The 21,181-nt window shown below is 40.3% G+C and overlaps 1 protein-coding gene across 1 annotated transcript; it reads right to left on the reverse strand.

Moving 5' to 3' along the window:
* Nucleotides 1-4,148: 4,148 nt before the first annotated feature.
* Nucleotides 4,149-20,004, reverse strand: angptl1b (angiopoietin-like 1b). Its single transcript, XM_079243655.1, has 5 exons — nucleotides 19,872-20,004; nucleotides 13,470-14,308; nucleotides 10,150-10,343; nucleotides 8,841-9,111; nucleotides 4,149-5,220 (listed from the first exon to the last, which is right to left on the reverse strand). Exons 2-5 carry the CDS (start codon nucleotides 14,269-14,271, stop codon nucleotides 5,033-5,035), a joined length of 1,455 nt encoding a protein of 484 aa, XP_079099781.1. The 5' UTR covers nucleotides 14,272-14,308; nucleotides 19,872-20,004; the 3' UTR covers nucleotides 4,149-5,032.
* Nucleotides 20,005-21,181: the final 1,177 nt, after the last annotated feature.

A 21,181-nucleotide genomic window follows, 5' to 3' on the forward strand; every position in this document is an offset into this window, starting at 1 on the left:
TGACATGTTTGCTCAAAGCCACCCTGTCATGGTCTGAGAGTTTTGGTTTTGTTGAGTCGTTGTTTAATTTCTGTTTTGAGTTTTTCCTTGGTCTGTTATCAGGTTCTAAAGCTGGAGTAGGTAATGTTTTACATTCCTACTCAAGAGCCAATCAGATTTCTCAAATCTCAAGTTAATCACAAAGAGACCAAAGCCAGCTCACCTACCATCGCCCCCCTAAAGGTATATCTGTTTATGGATAGTTAAAACATATAAGAACCAATAGCAGAATTAGCTAATAGCATAGATATGTTGTTCATCTTAAGAAAGGATCTTTTCACAGCAGGATGTCCTAATTTGCAGGATTTGGATGTTTTCCACTGTAGCACAACTGAATCGATTAGGTGGTCGACGTGTTTGGAAAGGATTTGAAAACAAACCGTTGAAGCGCCACTTAATTTGAATCAAGTGTGTTGGAGGGGGGAAACATCTAAAACCTGCAGAACTGTGGCATTCCAGGACTTGGAGATGGACATACCGGCCCTAAGGCCTTTACACGCCTACTCCAAATATTTTGTCTGAATAATTCATATTTCTTGTCGGTTCAGTGAAAAGTCATTGTAAACATTCACATCAACAGTAACAGTAACAACAGTAAGTTCAGCAATTTTGCGAGTTATTTTTTTTTAATCAGAGGTTTTTTTGAATATTCGCATCTGGCAGATCTACAATCAACCAATCAGAAAAGGTATGTTGACTGATAGATCACTGGTTACGAGCTGTGGCGGCGTCATTTTTGCTGCTATTTCATTCAAACTTTGTATCATAATGGCTGAGCATCTTTATTATTTCTTCTCTGCTTCCTGAAGCAAGCAGTAAGCAGCTAAATCCTCCAACTGTCCCACAGACGTCCATAGTCCGTCCTGAAGTGGCCGTGTTCCCGCTGCAGCTGCTTGATTAAACCATGAAACAAAGTTCTCCGGTCTTTTCTCGAACAGGATGAAGTCAGCGCCTCTTTTTGTCTTTTCTTTTGGAGCATCAGCCTACTGTTGGCGTGGCGTGGCGTGGCGTGGGCTCATGTGGAATCCACCTCACCATCTTGTTTTAGAATTTTCATAATTTATCAACACTTTCGCATTGCATTTAGTCTGAATAGATAGAAACGTTGATAATTCACCTCTGAATTATTTGCAGTATTGTGTTGTTGATTTGCATCGATCCCGGTGTGTTATACTGCGTTTTCAGCGTATCTTTACTAAGTAGAACACACACATTGACCCGAAGTAACGTGTTGCATGTGCGAGGTGCAATACTGGCTTAAACACTGGAGGCATAAACACCAGATCTAAGATAAACAGAATGGCAGAGTTCACAACCAACAGCATTTTTGTAATTGTTGCTCAATGTTGCACAGTAACAGACACTTGTGTCTAACAATTTGTAAGCTGCTGTTTACCAAAATGCCACAAAAGTACAAGGTTACTTTCAGATTGACCTTTTTACTAGTTATGAGTCCTGGTTCTGTGTATTGAACGCTAGTGGTGACCTCTAGTATTGAACGTTTTGGCTGCAGCATGAGTGTGTTGTTTGAAGCAAGTGTATACACAGATATAGCTGAAAGTTGTTGTGGACGCAAGCATACAAAGCTAGCATATCTCAGCCCTCAGTGTATCCATGAACTGTGAACCTCCAGGAAGTTATAATAGTCACGATGGCCTTGGTCAGACAATCCTGGCAGTACTTATCCACAACGCAAAGTTTGGTTGTGGTTCTGCCCTCATTGTGATTGTTTAATTAGGAAATCTTAAAGTATGTAGCAAATACTTGAAGGATTATGTTGTATTTTCAGACTTGCAGAATGAATCCATAGATAAGCCAAAAATCTTATGTCCTTGCCCTAACCCCAATGGATGTCCCCCAGTTGTGCAAGAGACTGACAATGTCCTACAGAAAACACGTAATTTAAGTTATTTTTCCACTGTTTCACGCTGCCCTGTGCAAGCTGAAGATGGGAATTCAATCAGAGATGATCCATTTATCTGGCAGGCCCAAACGTGTTGTGAGGGTCTGCTGGGAACGTCTGGCTGAGTCCCCCGTCAGAGCAAGCTTCAACTCCCACCTTCAGCAGAGCTTCAAACATGTCCCGGAGCTGTGACTGTAAGGTCGTTGGTGCCTGTCGTGGCGGTAATCCCAGGATGCCGTCAAACTGAAGGAGTCCTATTGGGCCTTTTTGGCCTGTGGGACTCTGGAGGCAGCTGATGGGTACCGACAGGGTAAGTGGCATGCGGCTTCGGCTGTCGCCGAGGCAAAAGTTCGTTCAACCAGTCTACATGTGTTTTGTGGACCTGGAGAAGGCATTCGACCGTGTCCCCCAGGGACTCCTGTGGGGGGTACTCCGGGAGTATGGGGTACCTGACCCCCTTGTGTGAGCTGTCTGGTCCCTGTACAACAGGTATCAGAGCTTGGTCCGGATTGCCGGTAGTAAGCCGGATTTGTTTCCGGTGAGGGTTGGACTCCGCCAAGGCGTTCATAACTTATATGGACAGAATTTCTAGGCACAGCCAAGGTGTTGAGGGGATCCGGCTTGGTGGCCTCAGGATTGGGTCCCTGCTTTTTGCAGATGACGTGGTCCTGTTGGCTTCATCTGGTTGTAATCTCCAGCTCTCACTTGAGCGATTCGCGGCCGAGTGTGAAGGATGAGATGAGAATCAGCACCTCCAAATCTGAGAACATGGTCCTCAGCCGGAATAGGTTGGATTGTCCTCTCGGGGTTGGGAGAGAGGTCCTGCCTCAAGTGGAGGAGTTTAAATATCTTGGGGTCTTGTTCACGACTGAGGGAAGGATGGAGCGTGAGATCGACAGATGGATCGGTGCGGCGTCTGCAGTAATGCGGACGCTGCGCCGGTCTGTCGTGGTGAAGAAGGAGCTGACCCAGAAGGCAAAGCTCTTGATTTACCAGTTGATCTACGTTCCTGCCCTCACCTATGGTTATGAGCTGTGGATCGTGACCGAAAGAACGAGATCTCGTATACAGGCGGCTGAAATGAGTTTCCTTCGCAGGGTGGCCGGGCTCTCCCTTAGAGATAGGGTGAGGAGCTCGGTCATCCGGGAGGAGATCAGAGTAGAGGATTGAGAGGAACCAGTTGAGGTGGCTCGGGCATCTGGTCAGGATGCCTCCTGGACCTCCCTGGTGAGGTGTTCCAGGCACATCCCTCTGGGAGGAGACCCCGGGGAAGACCCTGGAGGGATCACATCTCTCAGCTGGCCTGGGAATGCCTCAGGATCCCCCCCGCAGAGTTGGCAAATGTGGCTGGGGAGAGGGAAGTCTGGGCTTCCCTACTTAGGCTGTTGCCCCCGCGACCCGACCCCGGATAAGAGGCTGAAAATGAAGATGAAGATTATCCATTCATTTCCTTAGCTAGCAAAATATTTTAATTATTAGCTGAAAGTGAAAGTAGTTGTTATAAACTGAATTAATGTGAATCATGAAATGGATCAGGTTTTATTGGTTTATAATTATAACTACAATGAATTGGAATAAACTGTGTTTGTAAAACTTCCCAAGTGACTTCCTGCTAACAAGCTTAACTTAATTCAATTTAAAGGTGGTTTCACAATGTACTGAAATAAGAGTTATTTTTAAATCTGCCCTTAAAACACATAGTTTCCATTTGGCTTTTAACATTATGCAAGATGATTAGCTGATTTATTTATTTTTGTGCTAGTTATATTGATTTAGTTTATGTTTTATTTTATGTTTTAGGGCTATTTCTATGTACTATTAACTAATATAAGATCATTTTAAGTCATGTGTCTGCTCTAATGGGTTTATATGTGGCTTTTATTTTCATTTTCTACACAGCATTTTTGTCAGGTGAGGTTGTTATAAAGATGGATTTGACTGGATTGTTCTTTCTTGTCTTTTACTGACAGCTTCTGAATTTGATCTTAATTTGTTCAACAAAAGCAGGACAGTGTCATAATACACTTATCTGAGTTTATATTTAACTGAATTTTAGGACCTTGTAAGGATATGATGTGAACGTTTAGCTTCTTTTTTAATTGACTGCGTTTATTAACAAAACTTCATGTCATTGTATAAACAGGAATAACAAATTAAATACCAAAAAAGATAGTTTGCAGCAGATCTTCATCTTGGTGAGGTGTGCAAGGCTGCTCTAAGTACAGCTGCTGGTGGCAGTGACCTAATCGTCATTCTGCAATGCACTAATGAGAAAACTCAGTCTTAGACAGTTTACATTAAATGAATCAAGTTATTCTTAATTTCCTCCTACTGTCACACTTGTTTGGTGGTTTAAAACAGTGGTTCTCAAACTGGGCGTCAGGACCCTCATGCAGTTATGAGATAATATCAAGGGGTTGCCAGATAATTGTAAAAAATATATAGCCTACATTTATCAAATAAATTCGTCTTTTTTTTAATTATGGCTTTCAAAATTAAACCATTAATGCAGAGATAAATCTGTAAAATTAGTATCTTAATTTATAAAAACACTGATGCATAAACAAAGTTAACACAGATGACATCTTAAAAATGTGAATTATCTCAGTGCGAGAAGCTTATTTATTTTGTGCATGTAGATGTCTTATTACAGCGGTAAATCGAATCCACCAAAACCCACATTATCACTCACTTTTATGAAGATTTGGACAGTTTTCCAGTCTTACATTTAGAGGTGAAACATCACATAATTAATTACCCCATCTTTGGGTGGGGGTAGGAGATGTTAGACGTGGTCTCCAATATAAGTTAGCTGGGCGACGTGGTTTGAGAAGCACTGGTTTAAAGAGTCGTGTGCCATGAATGAATCCCTTTATATGCATGTGTTGTGATATAAAACAACGTTTGTGTCTGTAACAAAGGAAGCAGTGCAGCTCACTACTTGATGGCTGGTCTCTTCTACGCTGCACTTCTTCCATCTATCATCAACCATTTACCGCTGACATATAAAGTAACCATTTAACATGAGTCTTAAATCGACTCTGGCCTCCATAGCTGCCCCTTGACCAGCCTGGTTTATACAGCATAGACTCAGTCTATGGGTCTGATCATCATGCGAACGGCCTTCATGGAGTAGAAGCCTCCGCCGTAGTCGGCCCAGAAGATGCCATCCTGAAATTTGCTGCGGTAGACGCCACCGGTGTACCAGACACCGTTCAGATTGGCTTGGCCACAAGCGTTGTACCACCAGCCTCCTTTCTGGAAATGGGCACAGTTTCCTGTGGTTGGAGGACAGGAGGAGGATTAGTTCAGAGAGCATGCATCATAACAATCTTTACACAAAGATGTGCAACACTGAGGCAAGCTGCACATTTTCATAGTTGCAAAAAAAAGAAGAAGAGCAAAACCAAGAAATAATGACAGAACTGTTGGGCAGAGATTAACTTTTTTGATAGTTTTCCAGTCACATATATCTTTTTTAAAGTGTCATAAACAAATAATTTACAACTTGCATATGTTTTCTAAAAGAATTTAAACATCATCCCAGTGATAAATGGAAAAAGAGGCAGTGGTCATGCATGCGAGAGAGTGATCGTGATTTGTTTACTAAAGGAAGCGAAGGCATTGCTTGAGGCCTTGTGGGATTCAAGGCTACGTGAGCCTAACCAGCTAGGACACTTCATCACACTGCATTCAGGGTTTAAAATCCACAAGCTGGAGAAAACAAGACATCAGCGCTGCTGAATCTCTGCTTTAATGTGAGTGGAGTTTTAATAAAAATGTGCTTATTGCCTGGCTGATTTTCAAATGTTCCCTACTGTGTCTGCTTCTTATGTTGTGCTACCCGGATAAGACTTTTAGAGGAATAGGCAATACTCAGCCATGTGAAAAAGAAAACCTATTTTTTTTCTTCACATGTCAAGATATAGAAACAAAACTTATTTGGCCTTTACTCTGTCATAAAAATTATTCAAAAACAACAAATAAAGTTGGACTGGATCTGAGCTTAGCACTTTAAAAACCAGAACGCCAAAGTGTTTTACAAAATCGCAATTAAAGACATGAGAAATATGTAGCATAACACATGATATGAAGGTTAAATAACAGATAAATACGTGATTTACTACAGTGCTTCTCTGTCGTCAGGGACCCCACGCTGCATGTTTTAGAGGTAACACTATTTTAACACACTAAACTAAAACATGCAGGGCGGAGGTCCCCAAGGAGTCTGATATATTAGACGGTTTTGACTGATTTACAAACACTAGACATAATGCAGAAGTAAGTAACAGCCAGATGCAGCTGATCAAATGTAGTTGATTAATTGATCAACACCAGTGCGAACACTGCTGTAAAAACAGAAGTTTTGGCAGTTTGCTGCCATCAGTGTGTTAGCACCAGGCTTTTTTTGAGTCTGAAATTCTACAGCAACTTTCCCAAGCCTGACCAGTTGGACCCACTACACTACACGTTACTGTCTTCATGGCTAAACATGCCTGACTGAAATGAATGGCTCATTAACAACTTTGCAGAGAACTTGATGAGGAGGTCTATTAGTCTTTATAATGTGTGTTAGAGAAGGGAAACACCTTAAACATGCAGGTAGTGGGTCCTGAAAGACTGGATTGAGAAAATATCGAATGCCTTAGACTGTCAATGTTGTTTCCCGTTCAGCTTGTTCCTTCAGAGGGGTTGCCACAACAAATCATTGCTCTTGTGAATTGGCACATGTTTTTACACTGGATGCCCTTCCTGACACAACCATCTGCATTTATCTGGGCTTGGGACTGGCCCTCAACAGCAGTGTAGCGGAGCAGGACTCAAACCACTGACTGTCGGGTCACCAGACAAGCAGCTTCAGCACTTGACCCACTGCCACCCCGATGCATTAGACCAGGGGTGTCAAGCTCCAGTCCTCAAGGGCCGGCATCTGGCAGGTTTTTGTTGTTTTCAAAACCAATGCACCGGATTGAAATCTAATGGATCCAACAGCTTCTTGTCAGCCTGTTTAGTAATTTCAGTCAAGTGTGTTGGAGCATGGAGAGAGGAAAAACCTGCAGGACACCAGCTCTTGAGGACTGGAGTTTGACACCTGTCCATTAGACTGTCAATACTCATTAAAAATAAAAACAAAAATCCCTTTTTCAGACCTCAGTTAGCCTGTTAAACATCACAATACCCAAGATTAAAAAAGCACGGAAGCCAAGAGCAGTCGTTTTCCCCTATTGTTTTCAGTGGTCACCTCAAAACAACGACTTCATTTCCTCATTATCTCAAGATAGCAAAGGGTGTTTTCTCAAGCTCATGGGATAATTATCTCATTATCACAGCATGACCAACTTTGTCTTCTCAAGATCACGGGACAAACTTCCTATCACGGGATAATCAACTTTGTTTTCTCGACATAATGAAATAATTGTCTTATCACGACAAAACAAAGTTGTTTATCCCATGATAATGGCATAATTATTCCGTAATCTCGAGATAATGGTGTTAAAAAAAATGTGCCACCATGACCGCCCTCAGCTTCTGTGAAAAGAATACAATAGGTTTGTCGGGAAGGAATGTCGTAACTTCAGACTTCTTCTCTCTAAGAAGAACGTAGTAGCACAGCACAAGTTTGCTCAGTTAGATTTAAACCAGTGGTAGTCAAGTGGTGGTCAACCCGTCTTCAAGATCTACTGTCTTGCAACTTTTAGATTTATCCCCTCATACACACCTGAAACATATGAACGACGTGTTGGAGAGGGATACTTCTAAAATCTGCTGGACAGTAAATGTCAAGGTCTGAACTTGGGCACCCCAGATCTAAAAAAGCTACTAAACCTCTGGAACAATGTCTTTTGGACAAACAAAGTAGAGTTGTTTGGTTGTGATGCACAGAAGATTGCTTCGTGAAAAACAAACACAGCATATCAGCACAAACACCTCAGACCAACTGTAAAGCATGATGGTGGAGGGTTGATGATATGGGCTTGTTTTGCAGTTAAAGGACCTGGACAACTTGCAGTCATAAAATGGAGCATTAACTTCTCTATACCATCATACTATGCATTAGGGATCTTCAATTCTTTCCACAGGTTTAAGAAGTTATTCTGCTGCAACACATCTGATTCAGATTAAAACCTTTGCAAATGTCAAGTTCTAGACAAGTCCACTAATCACCAATTGATTTTAGTCAGACATATTGCAGCAGGAAAATCTCTGAAACATGGAGAACACCAGTTTATGCAACAGGATAATTCCAAACACAGCAGCAGATCTACAACTGAATGAACATAAAAAAAAAAAAAAAAAAAGATTTAAGACATAAAAAAAAAAAAACAATGTCCATTGATGGTCCAGTCCAAGTCCAGACCTCAGCATGATTAAATGATGTGCTGGAACCTTTACAGAACTGTACATTTGAGAAAAGAGGAGTGATTCAATATTCCTCCACAACAAGGTAATAAACTGGAGTTATATAAAAAATTATACCAATTTTCACAATTATTGCAGCAATATGTAGTTTTCAGTTTTTGTACTTTTGGTTTCATTGCGTAAAACCAGGCATCCAAATGCTTTTGATTGGTAGCTTCTCACTTGTTTTCTTCCCATGGAAGCTAAAAAGGTGTGTTGAGTTGTTAAAAAAAAAAACATGACACCATATGATATTTTATGTTACATATTGGAATCAAACCAGGATAGGATTTTTTTTCATACAACTCAATGTAATATGATTGTCAAACTGTATAATTGTATTTTAATAGATCTGTCTTAATCTTTCATTTTGAAAACCATTTGGAATATCTTTGGGATATGCTGGTGTCATATAGTGCCATATTTCCTGTCCTCTCTTGTCCATGTAAATGTTGGCATCAAATTTAGAAATCAGCAAAAAGATTCCAGCTCTTTTTACCTGTGAAGGCATCTTTATCCCGATCCAGAGTGGTGAACTGTTTGCCGTTGTGACTGCTGAGGGAATCCCCAGCATTGCCCTGGTAGGTGCCCAACCGCAGGCGGTAGCCCTCGCTCTCTGGCTCCAGGTGGAAGCTGCTGTACTGAGCGTACACCTTCTTGTCCATCCAGTCCTCCAGCTCCACAAGCAGCTTATAATCACCCTGCCTTCCTAACTTGTAGATGCCCTCCAGACCGAGCCAGTATTCCCCATCTATGTTGCCGAAGCCGCTCTGGATCAAAGGAAAATTAAAGGGAAGATCACAGAAAATAAGGAGTTTAGAAATGCAAGTATTATTTAGTAACCTAAAACCTCTTGTGGAAGGGGTAGTGGGATTGTTAGTAGAACAAATGAGAAATTTCTTTATGATGATGTTCTGTAATTTTGACTTCAAAAGCTAGAAGAAAGCAGCACTGTGATAAAAGAGACTCATTGTTTCTATGTAAGTCAAAAGAAAGCCATGTTTTAGAGGTACTGGTGGAAAAATGAGCATCTTTCCACAGATCTCTTGAATCATGGCTAATGCTAAAACTGGCCTGAGTACTTGTGTTGAATAATCATGAGCCATCTATTGCATGTCTGGGCATGAGCTCCCAGAACACTTTACATGGTAGAAGAGGTTGAGGTTTGTGATTGTGGATTAGCTGAATGAGCCAACAGATGATGAATGATGTAGGGGGTTTAGTCTTGGGGCTTCTCTGTGGTCCAGTGTATGTGTCTGTGAGAGCACAGAGGGAAATCAGTGTTAAAAAGAGCAATTTAGCTCCCAGTTACACGTGCACAAGGTTGGCAGTACTGAATGGAACGCAGGATTGCAGCAGATGCCAGCTGCGATATTCTCCATCTCAATCTCACGGGGCTTTGATGAGAGAGACAGCTCTATATGGTGTTGCGCAGCGAACCGACCAACCATCCATCTAGGAAGGAAACATGGGTAGAAGTGGTTTTGGAAAGAAACGCCAGCAGATTGAGCTGTGGAACATACCTTCGTTGTGGGACATCTAATGTTTCATAATGGGAATCTAAAAAAAAAAATGACCTTGGATGAATATGACTGCTGACAGGGCGTTATATTTTACAGTAAGTGAAAACACAAGGATTCAGGCTCAGGAAATTATCTTAAAGACCCCAGATGGTTTCTCTTGGTGGGTCAAATAACAGCGCTATTGTTGTCTCTGGATGAGCCAAAAATTCAAAAGCTTTAGTCCGAGAAAGAAAAGATGGAAGGAGAAGGAGACATGCAGGACAGAGGACCTTCTATTGTCACCACCTTGTAATTATCCCAGTTTCTAAAGAAGTTAACTGATCCGTCTTTTCGGCGTTGGATGACGCTCCAACCCCCGTTGTCTATATCCTGTTCACACCAGACCTGCAGAGGCCTTTCTGTTTCATCTGGTTTGATTAAGTACATCCCACTGGTGCTGTGGCCGGCCTCCTGAGCCTCCAGACAGTCCCTGAAGGGACCTGAAGGAAATAAAGATGGATATGCTGTTAAAGATATGAGGTAGTTGCTTAGGATGGTTTTTAGCTACTTTTTAAAACAACCAGAAGTATCTGAGCAGTTTTCTTGATTAGAGCTGTTTGAGTTCTCCAAATTCAAAGAAAATGAGCTACAACACTTCCCTTATCATCTTCTTTAGCATCAGAAGCAACGGCCTGTTCTTTATGAAAGAAAGGATATGAATCTGTCCCAACATTTCTAGTATATTTACTCATTTGTATTTATTGTGTTTCATTTGGATAAATATGATGCTTGAGGACTGTGAGCAAATTTAACTTTAGTAAGTTTTTCTTTCCTTTTTTAATTTGACGTCTTAATAATGAATGAATATCATTCATTTTCAAAACTATTTAGACCAATTAAGGGTTGTGGGAAAGCTGGAGCCTATCCCAGCAATCATTGGGGGACAGACAGGGTACACCCTGGACAGGTTACCAGTCCATCGCAGGGCCAACACAGAAGGACAAACAACCATTCACACTCCCATTTATTCCCATGAAAATTTAAAGTCATCAGTTAATGTAACATGCATGGCTTTGAACAGTGGGAGGAAGCCAGAGTACCCGCAGAGACCCAATGCATACACAGGGAAAACATGCAAATTCCACACAGAAAGGCTACTGTTCAAACTTCCCCCCAGCTGAGGCTCAAACCAGTGACCTTCTTGCTGTAAGGCCACAGTGCTAACCATTAGGCTAGTGTTTTTCAACCACTGGTGTGCCTTGAGATTGTCAAGTGTGCAAAGAGAAATGAGCTTATTCAAGATATTTTGACAAGAACATCTTCATATTGTTAATATAGAGTTTAATTTTTTCATGATTTTTATTGTTTGTGGTGTGCCCTGTGATCTTTTCTATGAAAATAATGTAACTTAGCTCAGAAAAGGCTGAAAAAAACTGCAGACCACCATGCAGCCCGAAAGAATAAGTAATATTTTTTTAGCTGACTACACCAATACCACATATAAGATAAGGTCTATACCAGTACCACATAAATTACTTATCTACAGCCACTTTTTGTTGAATATATAATGAGCATCTAGTTTCTGTGATACACAGCCGCATCACATAGTGTGGTCACATAGTGATTTAAGCATGATCATTTTTTAAATATCTTCTAAATTTCTTCTACAAGCTTTCTTCACCCTCATAATGTTTTCTAACAGTCAAGGAAGGCCTGGAGAAAAAACTATTAGCTTGTTCAAGTCCAGCTGTAAAGCAGAGATCAGAGCTAATAGTAGAGTTTCTAGAAATAAAAATAATTATACAATAACGTAAATACTCACAGTGAAAAAAAAATCTCTTGGAAGTTCAAAGATTAACATTGTTGGATGTTTTAGGAAACATAGGCTAGGCTAAATAACTGAACCATTTTGTCTGTAGTTCATTTTTGCCTCTCAAAGTTCATATATTTACATTAAAAATCACAAAAATTAAAAGTAAATTAAATGATGTAGCATCCAAACTGCATGTGAAAACCGAAAACTAGAGCAAAATATATTTATAGTATATATAATTAGCTTAACATAATTAGCTTTAGCCTTTGTCCAGCTAGCTTTGCTACGCTGAGTTGCAGTGACTCAGATTCACTGAAATAGTCACAGAAAGTAAAACTTCATGATAAACACAGTAATTTGTTTAATGTTTGCTTTTTACACCACAATATTGAACATGGTGTATTTTATTAGGAAGTGTAGTTTATTAATGCAGAATGTTTATTATGTTTAAGAGTTATTCTGGTGCTCATTCAGTTGCTTAAAGCAAGCAAACAAACAAACAAAAATGGTTGAAACTATCTAGAAACCAATAGAAAGTTTGTACAACAATTTTACTTTTTGCAGTGAAACTGAGCTGAAACAATGCAGCTTTTTTACATTTCTTTTACATTTTGTTAGTAGTTTTATGTGTGCTCTGGGCAGCAGCAAGAGGCAGGGACCCTGGCAGTCCTCGGCTGCAGAATCTGGCTCTAGGGTTGTGGCCTGGGAACGCCTTGGGATGCCCCGCAGAGTTGGCAAAATGTGGCTGGGGTGAGGGAAGTCTGGGCTTCCCTGCTCAGCCTGCTGCCCCCGCAACCTGACCCCGGATAAGCGGTAGAAGATGGATGGACTGTTTTATATGTGTTTTAAAAAATTCACCTTTTCCTGGCAATATTTGTGGATTCTGGTGAAACGTATGTTCATGTCAGAATGAATAAACTGTATGTGTGAATGGGTGATTGTGGCTTGTACTATGAAGCGCTTTAAGTGGTCAACAAGAGCATAAAAGTGAAATATAAATGCAGGCCTTTTACTATGTACATGTATCTGCTGTAAATCTGCAAAGTTACACTTGTTTACTACTTCCTTTGAAAAATAGGCCTGTTAAGTGTCTTAAACAAGAAATGTTTCTTCCTTCTTTTAGGTCAAACGACCGAACTAGATGTAGTCAGTGTTTGCAGTTTTTCAATGAAATTTGACCCTTTCCCAACAAGATTTCTTTAATAGTCAATGTGGCAGTGAGTTTTTATTTATTTAACTGTGTTCCTGCTAATTGTATGATGACATCAATAGAAAAAAAAATGGTTGGTTCGAATATCAGAAGTCGCTCCAACTTGTGGAGTGTAATCATTCCAGCCTGGGTTTTGTCCTCAAATCGTGTAATGGAACAACCGTGCAAAGGATCATTTTCATGCATAGCTGCACAGAAATCCATCACAGTTTATTTTTCTTGGGCAATGGCAATCTAAATGCATCAGGAAATGGTGTTGATGAGTAAAATCAAGCTGGTCAGGTCCTTTTCCTTTGCTTTAAGTTCCCCTGTCTCAGTTCAGACATTACAACATTTTTATTTCCATCCTGGTTTGTGTTCTTTCAGCTGAGCCTGGAGCAGACTACCAGCTGATTTAGCAAATCTTTAACCTCTGAAATAAGACCACTGGCCCGTTTTCAGCTGTATTCAAAGTCAGGGATTATCATGCTGTTGTGGTTGGCATGCAAATCCATGACTACTTCCCATTTTACCATGACTGTTCTGGATTTTTATGACTGAGTTGAGGAATAAATGAATGGAAATTTATAAACAGATAGATGAATGGATGTGGATCTAACTCACCCTCTGCACTGAAGTTTCTTTCAGGAGATTTCTGGACTTCAAGGGTGCCGCTTGTAGGTGGTGGCCCAGAGCGTGAGCCCCTTTCCCGGGCAAACCCACGGGTGTTTTCTGTCTGGATCTCATTGGTGAAACGTGGCACACTGACGGGAATATTTTCAGGCACCACCTGCACAAGTGGAGGTCCCAGGGGTGGTTGGTCATGCCTACGACTGTGAAGCTGCATACAGCGCTCCTCCAGAGCCCCAATCAGCACTGACTGATTGTTTACTACTGCAGACAGGGCTGCATATCTGGATTCCAGTTCCTTATACCGGGAGGCCAGGCGCAGTGACTCAGTGGTAGCATTCAAGATGCGGGTCTCCAACTGAGCCAGCTCAAGAGAGTTATCCCTTTTTCTTATGATCTCATGCAGGAGCTGCATGTAAAGCTGGGTAACTCTGGAGTTCATGTTTCTGCTTTCTTTCCTCAACAACTTCATTTCATTTACTAGGTTACCGTCAACGTCCACCACGAGCTTCAATGTTTCCATCTCACGCCACTGTTTCGACAGAAGATCTCGCACTGCAGCCACATCCAGGCGTGTCACCCGGTCCTTATCCGTTGAATAGCCTCGGGCGGCACAGATGGGGCCTGTGATCTTTTGCTCGGGGACCAGGAAGGTGTAGGAGCACTTCTTGTTCTCTTCATTGGCATCTGGAGCCCTTCGTAACCGGGAGAGGATGGGGTTCTTGGTGAAGGCTTGACTGTTGCTCCAGAGAGATAGACCAAACAATATAAAAAGGCTCCACATATCAGGTCCCATGATCCTCTTCTGACAATTCGAACAACAAGCAAGAGATCTGCAAAAAAGAAAAACACATTAGAGGTAGTAATCTAACATTTTTAATCAAAACACCTACAACATAAAAGTTCTGATCCATCTCCAATTCTTTGCAGACTCATTTTCTCCACTTACCAGATGGAACCGCTATGTATTTATAGTTTTCTTCATAAAGATACTGTATAAATGCAGACCTACATAGATTTTGCAGTTGTTCTTTTAGTTAATAAGCCAGTTGCTAAACTATTTTTGTGCAGACAAGAATGTCTAATGAATTGCCATGAAAATCTGTTTCTGTCTAAAGGCTCAAATTTTGATTTGTGCAATACGTTAGTTGGCTCTTCACCACGCCACTTCTTAGAAGGGATCATTAAAATTTATATGTATTACACAACCATAGTGTTTGTATTTGGCTAATGTAAGCTAGCAATGCCATCTCTTGCTAACATGAGATAGCAATTGTCTCTTTATGTTAAAAAAAAATTAAGAAAACTATGACTGCAAGCAATATTAAATGTTTCATCATGTACAATTGGTTTTGTCCAAAGCCCTAAACCTTTCAGGACAAAGCATAGCTCAGTGGTAAGCATCATAGGTATTTCTGATTGAGTCATGATGAAAATTAGCATAAATCTGACCAATATTCATATGACATTGTGCTGTCCTGCTTACTGATGGATGTAACTGACTTCATATCAATGTGTAAAGTCTGACTAGATAATAACAAAATGAATAGACATTTTTCACAACAACCAATGCTAACATTGTCTATCTGTTGTCCATCCTCGTTACAGGTGAGCTGGCACATCAAGAGCCTAACATTATGCTAACAATTAAATGAAACTCATAAACTTGCTAATAGTAACACTTGCCTCATATCTGGATGTCACTGCATCTGTTAGCATGTTCATGTTAGGATTTTGCACACCACTCATCTATGGCTAACCATAACCACAGAGATTCAGAGGCTCATGGGGCTAACTGTATTATTAGCAGCACAAGCTCTCATATTTATGCTCATGTTTTCAGTCCAACCCACCCGTCCTTTCCATTACATTTGCTGACAGTAAGCAAAAATATAGTGTATAAACATTATTTAAATAGTTCCATCTATTCTACAAAGAAACTAAAGCTAAAGCACTAATTAAAGGCATAAGGTGAACCTTTAACTTCCGGTGGATCTGTTATACATTCATGGTTGACATGGTCTAGATTCGCTTCTCCACTTAGAGCACTGCAAGTTAAAACAAAACTATTCTGAATGCTCAGATTTTATTCAGAGATTAAACATTTCTAATCTGATTGGATCAGCCTTGACAATAGCCACCATCTGTAAAGCATTAGCGGTCAATGAATACTTTTATCTGTAGGAAAATTACAGAAATGCTTTCCTATATGGCCTCCACTGTTTTCATATCTATAAACTAAATCAAACAGCTGTATAATCTTTAGGTTTAATTGATGAAAGACAGGACAGATTTGGAATAATTCTTCATCGCAAAAAAAGCTTGAACAATCAATACTAAGGTGCACTTAACCTAAATGATAGTCTAGCTAATTGCTAACATATTTAGTCTCATATCTTGTATTTTATTCTCTCCACCTATGTGTTACTAGAAAACTACATTTTTGCAGATGTTTCTTTTCTCCTCTAATCCGATTTAATCTGTTTAAATCGCTGTGCCTGCAAAATGCACTGTAAGAGCATCTGTTAGGACGATACAGGAAAGAGCTGCTAGCAAAAACTCTTCACAAGAATCCTGCTTAATTATGAGGTAAGCGAGCATTATAATGTAAAGTGAAAAGAAGCAGACCTTGACACATGGACTGCTTGTTTCACACATTAAGTCCTGCAGACAGTCCTGCCCTTGGCAAGAGCTGCCTTCTGCTGCGATTGTGGTGAAATAACACCCAACTGCCACAAATGTGTTATCTTAACTCATATTTTCAATACATTCCTCGATGTGTTCTTTTTTTCATTATGTCCCTCACCACATCTGTATCAGGTGTCTCTGTCTGTGCAAGTGTTGAGATCTGTTTTTAATATTTCTGTAGACCTAATGGCAGACATTCCAGTCTTACAGAAGATTTCACTAAAAATACGATATTCCATCGATAATTGAGTTGATGTGGTGTGAAATGACCCTGAATGTATAATTTAATAGATATCTAGTTAAAGTTTCTGATGGACATGAGGGGTGTATTTCAGCTAAGTAAAACGTCACTGAAAAGATTACCAGGAAGATCTAAAGAAAAACTGCTAAAGAGAATAATCTACTGTTTTTATCCTGTAAAAAATGTTAAAATTCAGCAATCTGAAAAAGTCGTGTCTGTTGTTTGTTTATACTCCACGGCTTGAAGGAAAGACACGTCACATTAAGTGTTTCCACTTTGGAGCAGACATCGTTGTCAAGTCCACAATTTTAAAAGTCACAAATCTGCATGAAGAGAAAAGGAAAAGTTGATTGATGGGGAAGTTATGAGCTAGATTTTCAACCTTGGGTCTTTGTAAAATGTGAGGCCAACACATTTATCATTCATTAGTGGCACAAGAGAGAAAGACAACTGAATCAGAAAAGCATCATGGGTTGAGTTAGAGAGCTTTTGTTTAATTACGGAAACTTTTTGACAACAAACTCAAATTTACATACTGTCGTAGTTTAATGGAAACAACTTTTGACCATTTCCTGGTTGGTTTTAGACTGTAACATTACTTGGCTAGGTGAAAATCAGAAGTTTGAAATCCATCATATTCAGAGCTAAAATACACTTTATACAACGGGATTGTCATCATGGACCCTACACAAGAGCATGTCTGTGTGAACTATAGCCTCAGTTTCCTGTTCTTAGCTGACAGGAGTGACACCTGGTATACTGCTCTGCTGCTGTCGCCCATCTGCTTCAAGGTTCGATTCAAAGATGGTATTCTGCATGCCGTGGTCGTAACCAGTGGAGATTTGAGCTCCTGTTACCTTTCGATCATCTTCAACCAGTCTGCCCATTCTCTTCTTACATCAACAAGGCATTTTGGTCCCAAAAAACTGCTGCTTACTGGACATTTTCTTTTTTTCTGTAAACCCAGAGATGTTTTTGCAGGATTACCACTTTTTGAAATGCTCAAATCTAGTAGTTTACTACCAATAACCAGTCACCTAAATCCGCTTTCTTCCTCATTCTGATGCTCAGTTTGAACTTCAGCAAGCCATCTTCACCATACATGAATAAATACACCGAGGTGATTAACTATTTGTGTTAGCAAGCAGTTGAACAGCTAATGAAGTGCCCAAAGAGTGTAAAAATGCCACAATACCATATTTGAGAATGAAATTCTTGCACTAAACAGCTGTATCATACAGCACACTCATTGGCATCACCATCACAAAATTAAAAACAGACCCAAAGAGGACTGTTAGATAATCAACACAGCTGATCAGAAATAATGAAATATTTCACGCCCTGTGATGGACTGGCGACCTGTCCGGGGTGTACCCTGCGGCCAATGATTACTGGGATAGGCTCCAGCTTCCTGCGACCCTGAATTGGACTCAGCGGTTAAGAAAATGGATGGATGGACGTCTTGAAGGAAGATGAATTGAATGAGCTTTTTTCTGGTTCGGTTGACAAACTGCTGTCCTAAATCTCCCACATAGTGGCAACACATTTTTGTTTTAACATGTTGTATCGTTTAAAATCTTCTTTTCCTCCCCAAATATAGATATGTTATTGAAAAAGAGAAGGAAAATGGTTCATTTATTTGAACTTGGGGATGAAAGAGAAATTAGAGTGTTTAAGGACCAATGAGGGGAGCAGGGATCCCTGGTTTATGAGTAATGTTTTCTGGAGTCTATTTTTGGAGAGAAAGCCTGTGTTTTGAGCTTATGGGCTTTGACAGCACAAAGAATGAAGCAGGGTAGGGTGCATGCAAAATTAAAAATCCCTCCTTCTGTACTCAATAGCATGGTTTGGCCCTGGAGCCAGAGTGGTGAGCCAGATTTTGGCGTCTGGGCCAAATCCAACCAGAAGGCAGTCTTGGATGTGACCAAGGAGGTTTAGCAACCTTCATCTAACACTTCTGACAGGCACGTGGTGCGACCCACTTCACACTGATGTGCTTTCAGACGAATCCACAAAGGCTTTTACCAGAATGCCAAGGAAGAAGAATCAAACTATTTGAAGGCAGAGACAGCTGGAGCTTTAAATCATTTCTGTGGTCTCATCTTGACATTTCGTTGCAACAAGGAGTCCTGTCCACATTTAATGGAACATATCCCAGAAGATCACCCTAAATCCAACTTGCTGCAGAAGCAGAAAGGACCCTTGTGTCATTTGTCCAAAAAAAAAAAAAAAAAAAAAAGAAAAACATGCTTGCCTCAAGAGATTTCTTTTGTTTTCATAAAGTTTGGTGATTGATAGAAAACATTTGAGCCAACAAATGTTTTTTAATAGCTGTTTTTTCAACAGCATAACTTTGTCCAGAATTGTTTTCCTTCATGAAATAAGCTGTATTTTTATTTGATCATGAATCATAAGCGATATGAGGGCACAGGAAAAGGCACTTAAAGAAAAGGGGCCATGTGTCAGAGCTCAGTAACACCTCAGCACTGTCAGTCAGATATTATTAGCCATAAAGCCCTTTCCCTCCACTTTTCTGTAATCACAGGTCATCCCTCTTTCAATAGCTCAGTCTCAGACGCTGGCACGACTGCACGACTCCGGCCTCACTATATGAATCTCACAGGCCTTGACAGGAGTGACAGTGTTTACATAGAGGCTCCTCAGCCAGGCCTGTAAATCTCATTATTTGCAGCTCTTACGACCAGGTTTCTCTCTGTCATTCTCACCATGCTGGTCTTCATCATGTCAGCAACATAGTCACCATTTTTCTGAGGACTCATTAAAAGGTAATCTTGTCCTCTCTTTCTCTCTTTTTTTTTTTTTGTTGCTCAGAGCCAGCAGACACTTACTTATGTGTCATTCAGCCCTTGCGATCAGACAGGTCAACCTTTGTGGTGGCTGGTTTTCCCAGCCTACACTGCGTCTAAGTCTATCTGAAGATTCCCTTTTTACATTGAATGGCTCAGAAAGTTAACCAGTTATCCCAAAATGCTGGATAAATACAATAAATTGATCCCATGTGTTTTAGTTAATGTTGTTGCTTTGGCTAGAGTTTAAGCACTGCGCTCACAGCTTATTCTGCTGATGCTACTGACACAGGCCATCTGCTGACCTTTATAAAAAGTGAATATGATCAAGATGTTGACATAAAATTGCATACTAAAAAACTCAATCCACAGCTCTTTTTATAACAGCTACAGATGTCCTTTTGGGCGGAAAACACCAAATACTGTCATATCAGCTATGTTTTAAGGAATAATTTGCACCTTTTATTGAAGTAAAAGCACACAGTCATGGACTGAAGATTTCATTTACCACACAGATGAATGTAATGAATCAAATTAACAAAAGCATGGTATGGAAGAGGCTTGAAAATACATAAACCTCTGCTAATGTGCAACTCTAATCTGCTGAGATTCAGACTGATAGAAAAGCTAATCAAATTTAACCATGAACAGAAATCTCACCTGTGACAGTGAGTCCAGCCAGGGGTCCGATCGTTGTCTCAGTGTAGTTTCCTCTGCAAGTTCATGCCCTCCATGCTCATTCACTCACTCCCAGTCCTCCTCTTAGTCTTTCTCATTGAGAGTGAAGGTCTGCGCTTAAAGCTGCGGCACCAGCAAACGCAGACCACTTGCAGAGAGCTGTGGAGGGTGGTCCATGCAGAAGGAGGGAGGCCAATGGTGTTATCTTCCCTTTAGCTCCTGCAGAGGCAAAACTTGGCCCTGCCTTCCTCCTCTGATGTCATGTAAAGTTTAGGAGGAGAAGATGGAAGTGTTCACCACAGATGAAAACGTGCTGAATCCAGCTGGGAGGCACTAAGTGGGAAAGACATTAACACCCCAAATCAATCTTTGTCGTCTTCTTTTAATGCCTGCTGAGCTTGTCTCCAACTCGTTCACTATTATTAGTCTTACAATCATTTCTATCATTCCTCTTAACAAATCTATTTTTGTATCAGCTCCAATGACTGGTTGATGTGGTCATGCAGCTTTTCCATAATAGGCTTGCTTTGCATGAGAGTGTCTCTCTTGTGTTTACTTCACATGAGAGATGTGTGTATCTCATAGCAATCCAAACGCTGTTGGCAGCTGTGTTTATTTGGTTTTGAGGACAATATGCACAGGGCTGTGCTGACAAAAAGAACGCCCTTCAGCTAAATGTTTTGGACTGAGGAGGAAGCACAGGCTTTGAAGCTTAGGGGAGATTCTCTGTGTGGGGAGACATACTTCTGCATGTGGGAGGATAGTTTTTCTTGCAAGCATTAACACAAAACGTTGATAATGAAAAAGGGTTTCACTGTGTGTGTGTTTCACGCATGCATGCGAGAGGGGAGATTTGTCTGTGGTGGTCAGTTATGTATTTAAATTACATCAAATAAAAGAACAAGTGAGAAAAGTTACATCTAAAAAGTATTCCTAAAAATAATTTTTGCTTTTCAAAGTGGTCTTCAAGGTCCCTAATTATTTTTTTTTTATAAACGGTGAAATATTTCTTATCTTCAAGATAAAGACTTGCTTGCTTTATTTGTGACTTATAGTTTAACTTAACTTCAATTTCCAAACTATTCAGCTCAAGTTTAGATAAGCGAAGAGCCTCCTTTCATTTGCTCTCTTTCTGTCTTTATGCAGATAAATATATATAAAGATATCTATAAATCTGTCATTCATGACTACAATAGGATTTATAGATAAATTCTTAAGAATTTTGCATTTTGTTTTTGAAGGTGACAAACTGAAGCACTCACGTTGACATTGAATCAAACGTTTTCTCTTTC

The sequence above is a fragment of the Telmatherina bonti genome (assembly GCF_933228915.1).
Source record: "Telmatherina bonti genome assembly, chromosome: 7".
NCBI classification, from domain to species: Eukaryota; Metazoa; Chordata; class Actinopteri; order Atheriniformes; family Telmatherinidae; genus Telmatherina; species Telmatherina bonti.